A 7607-nucleotide genomic window follows, 5' to 3' on the forward strand; every position below is an offset into this window, starting at 1 on the left:
GAGAGAGAGAGAGAGAGAGAGAGAGAGAGAGAGAGAGAGAGAGAGGATATTCTTTAAAAAATATAACCAAGGCCAAAATAAAATGAAAAAATAGCATAAACTGTGTTTAAACCAGCTCCGTAACTAAAGCCAGTTGGGAAATCACCCAGTCTGTGTACTTTCTATGTGCAGTACCTCACCCATTCCACTATCCTTCATTTTCTCTTGTGAATATTAGAACCTCTACAGTGAGAAGGCCATAGTATAGTGTTGACAGAGTCAGGGACCAAAGGCTCTGGATCTGCTAGCATTAACACCATTTAGACAAGTCTGAGCATTGCTCAAATGATCTATACCTAAAAAATAACAGGTTCCCAACCTATGAGCTAAGACCCGGGGGGGGGGGGGCATCAAACAATCCTTCCATGAGGGCCATCAAAGACTAAAATAAAACACAGATATTTCCATTATGATTCATAAGAGTAGCAAAATTACAGTTATGAAGTAGCAACAAAAATAAATTCATACTTGGGGGTCACCACAACATGAGAAAATATACTAAAGGATGACAGCACTAGGAAGTTGAGAATCAACTGCTCTAGAACATTCTACAAACTCATCTTTCTGCTAGGGAGAGGTGGAGGCAGAGGCCAGATGTGGTGGCACATACCTATAATCTTGGCACTCACGAGAAATGAACGGGGAGGCAAAGAGTTCATGGCTACCTTAGGCTATATGCTGAGATCTAGGCATAAAATACAAAAACAAAAAGAAAGAGTCCTCTTCTCGAATGTTAACTATTCTTTGAGAACCTTAAGAAATGTAACTAATTTATTTCCCACACTCCAGGACAGACATAATGCTTAGCATAGCTGACCAACACTCCACGTTTTATGTCCTCTTTTTTGGTTATGGTTTGGTGTTTTTTGACTTTGGGTTTTGTTGACTTGGTGTTTTGCTTTTGTTTTTTTTTGGGGGGGGCAGAGAGAGACAGAGACAGAGAGACAGGAGAAGAGAAGAGAAGAGAGGAGAGGGGAGGGGATGGAAGAGAGGAGAGGAGGGGAGGGGAAGGGAGGGGAGGATGAATTTTGGTGGGAAGAATCTGGGAGAAGTAGGAAAAGAAAGAATATGCAAAATAAATTGTATAAAAAAAATTTTAAAATAGTAAAATAAACAAACCTGTCTGATTTTATTTTAAAAAGAAAAACCTAAGATTTTTTTATACTTTTCCTTTGTTTTCATTATTTTATGTTACTTTTAAACCAAGACTCCTATACTGAAAAAGCTCATGTTTTGTCTTCTGAAGAAATCTACTCAACACAAATAGTTACAAAGAGACTTGTCCAAGAGAACAACAGAGCACTTTCTCAAGCCCAGGGCAGTGCACAGCTCGCTGGTCTGAGGCTGTCACTGCTACGGTTGCCTGCACTCAATGGACGACCATGTCCACGACTTACGGCACAGCTGCGCTAGCATTAGTAGATATAAACATGTCTTACCAAATTACGCTGTTTTAGTGGAAGAAAATAATAATAATGGCAGAAAGAAAACATCAGTGCGTAGGAAGTAAGCAGCTCAGTGTAGAAACACAACTGCAGGAAGAGCCAATGGTTGTCTTCACCCACACAATTGTTTATCCTAAAGGGAAGATGAAAGAGAAACATTTAAGGTTTAGTAGGATGCTCACATCAGGATCATGAAGGTAAGTAGCACCTAAAGCTAAAATCCGACTATTTAGAGATACACATTTTAACGTGCCTTCTCCTTTCTCAAGGAGGCTAGCTAGAGACTATACTCCTCTAGCTCACAGTAGCCCCGTGCCCTGTGTCAGAATGGATTTAGGCCACTGGCCCGAGGATACTCAGAAGAAGAGCCTTTCTCTGGACTCTGCCCTTCCTTGTAGCACTCTAGCAGAGGACAGCAACCTGAATACTTTAGAGAAAGACAGCTCAGACTTGCCACTTGTACAGAACTGTGAGGCTCACCATTTTATTTTCATATGTTTCCTTTATGAAATATCTATCCTTGGCTGCTGAAACTAAAAATGTATCCAAAACCACTTACATGTACTCTCTGTCAAAACAACAGTGAAGCCTAACTATAAAAATGAAAATCTATAATCATAAATCATCAAGGTTCATTTAAAATGCATATCCTATTTTACAAAATGGGTATATTTTTAAGGTTTTTATATCATTAAAAATCTAATTTAAAATTTCAATATAAAATTATTTTTCTCAAAATTATGTGAACGTTTTCCTTCAAAATAGGGCTACACTATCACCAAAGGAGGGAATGCATATATATACAAGGCAAGTTCAATTTGTAGCTTAAATTGTTACTTTTAAGATATATTGTTTTACATTATTTTTTAAAAATCAAAAATAGAACTGAGCTGGAATGCTTGTGGAGGTTTATCTGAGATTACGGAGCACACACTTGGTAAACAGGACAATTCTAAGCCCTGTCACCTGCAATAGAGACTCTAAGAGAAGTGGCTCACTCAAGCCTCAAAACTCTGCTCAGTTATTGCTACCCATCCTTCCTCTCCTCCGCTGGCTCTAGATCAACACAGCACATATTGTTGCTCAGAAACAGAATCTAGTCCTGAAAGGCTAAGAGCCCTCACTAAGCATGCAGGTGCCTGAGTTTAAAGTATTCAGAAAGAACAGTCAGAGACAAAAACAAAGACCTGAGGCAGCCGAGAGCTACGGGCCATCAGATCAGACCTGAAGCTGAGATCGTTAAAATGCTGCAGTTTCTTAAAACATAAGAATCCTCTGCTTCAAATTAATATCATGTACTGCCCTCACTTGGACCTCAGCAGCACACTGCTAGAAAATTCAATCAGAGAAATCCCCAAATCTAGACCAGGCCACCTTCCTCACTAATCTCCCATCAATACCCTGAAACAGACACAAGCCTAAGAACAGAAATATCTCAACGTTACACTTTAAGTTAAAGGGAGCTTCATTTCCTTACCAACAACCTAGTCTTTACCTCTTAGACATTTATTACTAGTACTAACAGACACATTCCCCAGATGATTGTTTTTAATTATGGCATTCTTTTTTGTAAGGAAGCAACAATACCCAGCTGTACCATAAATGTTTATCTGTTTAGTTGATTAGGAAAACTAATACAAAAAAAGTGCTATGAATTTTCAGTGTGAGAACTAATTACCTGCAGGTTTCACATAGCATTTTTCATATGCTATTATTGTGACTGTAAGTACCACTGAGGTTTAAAAATTTATTTGAAAAGTTATCTATTTAAAATGTAAGGTACATTTTTTAAACAGTGTATGGCATAGTATACAGTATTTTATACTAGATTTAGACAATTAAAAAACCTGAAGTGCTTTTATTTAAAATGCTATTCTGTTTTTTTAGTCTCTGGAAATCTATGTAAATTAACAGTTTATAGTTAAAAAATAATTTCAACTAAAAGCTTGCTAATTAGTAATGCTGTCAAAATGAGTTATCATATATAAGGGAAATGAAACTGACTAGCATCATTAGACAAAGGTAAACTGTCTTCTTTGGCCAGCTGCAGGTGAATGGATGAAAGTTAAAGAAGACTATTATACGGTTAACTTCATATATATATGCATGCATGCATGTATAAACAGATATATATATGCATATATATATTTATAAAGTTCTATGTTATACCAATTTAAATATTTAAACAAGATTCAATGTCAGATAAGCAGAATTAAATATAATATCTTGCTCAAAGTTTTTTGTGACAGCTTTGAAGTAAAATACAATCGATTCTCAGAGCATTTTTTAAATCTACTTTTTAACAGAATGACTTTAAATATTACAACAGAGCCCCCTATTGACCAAATATATTGGCAGTTCTACAGAAAGTTAATCAGCACTTACATATATCCAACATGCACAAAATGTTACTATCCAACAGAAAACACTATGAAAGGCATAACGAGCAGAAGAGTTATCACCAAGTCTGAAAAGTGTAGTTCTTCACCTGAGTAAGGAAGAGGAATCTAAGCAGTACACATCCTGGTTTTCTCCCCGACAAGAGAAACAGCTGTGAGGTAAGTGCTTCCACACATCTGACTGTACCAAACACTCGGCCTCTAAGCCTCATTTGATAGAAGCACCTTAGTCCTTCTGTGTATTTGGGTATGTGTTAATTCTGCTCAATTTTTTCTACTCAGAGTTCTTGCTCAAATGTTTTCTTGGTAGCAGGGATAAGAACTCTATAGTTTACTCTGGGATTTGCAAGAATCATTTTTATTGAAAGAATTAGGAGTAACTTTAATGTAATTTTTGCTTAACGATGACAGGTTCTCAGACTGTCTTTTCCTTAATTAATCCTCCTGCCGCAGCTCCTGAGTGCTGGAATCAGAGATGTGCACCAATACACTCACATGCTGTGTGCAAGCGGTGACAAGTGTCTCCTTACCAAGGACAGTGGTGGTCCATCCTCCTCACACAGTGGCCACAGCGGCTGCAGTGGTGGGAGCGCTTCGGCCTCATCAGGTTACACTTGCTGCACAGCTCCCACAGCTCCCGCTCTGCGAGGAGAGCAGATCCACTTAGTGAGTGATGCTGAGACTTAGCAACTGCTACTATATTCCACGGGGCATCTTCAACTTATTTAACCAAGACATTTCTCTTTTTGCTGAGTCTCCAACATAAGCCAGCACCTCTGCCATAAATGCTGCTGTATATGCTACGTGTTCTATAAATTTCCATCTTAACACTACAAAAATAAGATACCACTGTTTCAAAGTAAATGACAGACAGCACAGTTCTAAAAACACTCATTAGAATGTAAGTGATATCTTATAAAACTCTAAGCCTAGCCAAAATATTAGAATTTTATATAAATCAATTAATTAATTTATATAAGTTATATTGTCTAAAAGAACTAAAAAAGAAAGAATACTGAGTCTTAGTTTTAGTCAATAAATAAGTTGAAACCAATCATATTTTCCTAGAGCATTTTACTATTAATGAATTATTTTGGGCAGTGTTTTAGAAGAAGCCTAGAGGTAAGATTGGGTTTAGAAGGTATTCATCCAATAAAGAAGCAAAGGTTAGAAAAATCACTAGTATTTAATGAAAATGAACAGATGAGTTTTGTTTTGATGAGACAGGGTCTGGATACTATGTCACCTAGGTTGGCTTTGAACTGCCACTACTTGTGCCACAGCCAACCCAGGGCTAGAATCAGCTTCAGCCTATTACCCAGTCAACAACTGCCTGTGGGCTATAGGAAAACAATCTACAATTAAAGGTTTGCAGAAGAGAAAAGGTATGTTTTCATCATAAATTGTTCTAATTACATACATAAGAACTATTAATTCATCTTCCAAGATAAAATAACTGCTTCCTTATACAAGATACACATTCTTTGCAGTTACTAAAATGAAATTTTACCACTATAAAAAGTCTTAAAATGTCAGCACGTATGCTTCTGATACCCTCCTAATCTCACAGTACATGGACAGACATAGCAGCTTCACAATGAACATTATTATGTATAGTGTGGTCCTTACACACAGTGTGACACTAAATGACTGCATAAATATGAAAAAAATTTCTAAATATTTTTAAAAGAAGATGACAATAATATTATTCAGTTTTCTGGGGGAAAAAATCCCCTTTTAAAATTCTACCTCTTTAGTCTAATGGCTATAGATCAGCATACTCCAATCTTACACAGGAAAATGTGAAGAAAACATTCTGCTGTAGATATTTTGAAGAAAAATAAAAATCTGTATCAAATCAACTGTTGTTTAAAACATCATCTCTTATAGTTTCTTTTATAATGGAAACATGTCATGAGAGAAACAATATTGGAATCTAGTTTAAACACATCAAGCTAGCCTTACTATAAAAAGCAAGACAGAAACTGTATAATGGCTCCAGAAAGCATCATTTTGATTAATTAGCATGTAACAGTCTAGAGATAATCAATGCTTTCTTCCACGCCTAACATCCTGTATCTTAGGGGAAGAGAATGCCTGGTTATAGAGAAAGAGCCTCTAACTCTGCTGTGCGAACAGAGCGTTTAACTTGTTGCACTCGTAATCATTTTACCAGAGAAGTTTTCATATGATCCCAGCTATGTAGGTAAGTAAGTTTACAAATCAAACATTATTGATGAATCATAATTGTTTTAAAACAATTATTTAGTTTAACACAACTTTGACATTTAAAGAACTTTATACCATAATACTTGTATTTGATTTTACATAAAGAAATCTTTGATGAATATTTGATAATGTAAAAGAGAATGCTTTAAAATGTTTTGCAGAGTTGATTGATGTTTTGATTTGAAATCTTCAGGGCTGAGAACAGTGCACATAAATACAGAGGACAAAATAGCAGCAAAACATCTACAGTCATTTCAGAAATCATTGAAAATTCTGCCATAATCGTGAGGTAAACAGCATTTAACAAGTTTTTAAATAAAACTCCAGACAAAATTTAAGCAATTTTTTTTTTTCTTGAGACCCTGGCTTGCCCAAAACTCACTATGTAAATCAGGCTGGTCTGAAACTCACTATGCAGACAAAATTGGCCTTGAATTTGTGGCTGGTGCTTCTGCTTCTGCCTCCTGAGTGCTAGGATTACAGACATGTACCACCTCACCCAGCTCTTCAAACAGCATGTTTAAAATCTAACATTCCAGTAAGATAAATATGGTAGAAAAATATTGTCCTTGTTTTCTTTATTGTTTCCTCAGAAGAAAACTTACAAGAAGAAAACTTTTTTTTATTGTATATACAATAAAAAAATTCATACATACAATATATCATGATTATGAGTTATGAGCCTGGGTGTTTCCAGTGGAATTTATAACACATACACACACATACATATATACACATACACATACATATACATACACACACACACACACACACACACACACTCACACACACACACACAGGGAGACACTGCATTCAGAACTCAGTGATGTCACCCACAGCTCAATAGATTCAAGTGCTACAAGAGGTGCAGATTCATCATTCATTTGATTTAGAATTATGTTTTGCATTTCAGAAATCTTTTACTGTACTTTAAGTTTTCATAACCCCCACATTCAGTTACAGGACCCACAGTTTAAGATGCTGGGGCCCAGGCAAGTAGATTAGCAAACTCAAGCATGCAGGGCACTTAAGTCCGCCCCATTTCTGTAACCCAAGAATTGTGATACAGTGTTACAAAACAGAATCTTCTAAGTTTTAAATACTCATCATGTCTGTCAATGATGGTGAGAGTGTCCTAAAGCAGACTGTGGAGACAGCCACACTATGAACTAGGTACTTTCAATGAATGAATTATATGACAGATGAATTATCCTCAACAAAGCAAATTTTTAAGAGCTCAATTAAGATTATTACATAAAATTTGAAAATGATAGTGATATTTCTAAATTAGAGTACTTTGTTATTTCAAATGAATATGTTGTATAACAATTTCATTTGATTACATCTACATGCTCAAAGGTTTAATTCTCCCTTGTGTTTAACTTTGCCTCATATTTAATGGATCACATGTATGTTAAAGGTATTCTGAGAGAGAGAGAGAGAGAAAGAGAGAGAGAGAGAGAGAGAGAGAGAGAGAGAGAGAGAGAGAGAGAGA

The 7607-nt window shown here is 36.1% G+C and overlaps 1 protein-coding gene across 1 annotated transcript in view; it reads right to left on the reverse strand.

The window, feature by feature from the left end:
* Positions 1-7607, reverse strand: part of Zdhhc21 (zinc finger DHHC-type containing 21) — a 59126-nt gene that overhangs the window by 33288 nt on the left and 18231 nt on the right. The window contains exons 5-6 of the mRNA XM_028753628.1: positions 4414-4525; positions 1479-1617 (exon numbers count right to left, since the gene is read on the reverse strand). Of these exons, the coding sequence (XP_028609461.1) occupies positions 1479-1617; positions 4414-4525 (251 nt within the window). The remainder of the gene's footprint in view (positions 1-1478; positions 1618-4413; positions 4526-7607) is intronic.

Source organism: Grammomys surdaster, unplaced genomic scaffold (assembly GCF_004785775.1).
Source record: "Grammomys surdaster isolate TR1022 unplaced genomic scaffold, NIH_TR_1.0 125951, whole genome shotgun sequence".
Lineage (NCBI taxonomy): Eukaryota > Metazoa > Chordata > Mammalia > Rodentia > Muridae > Grammomys > Grammomys surdaster.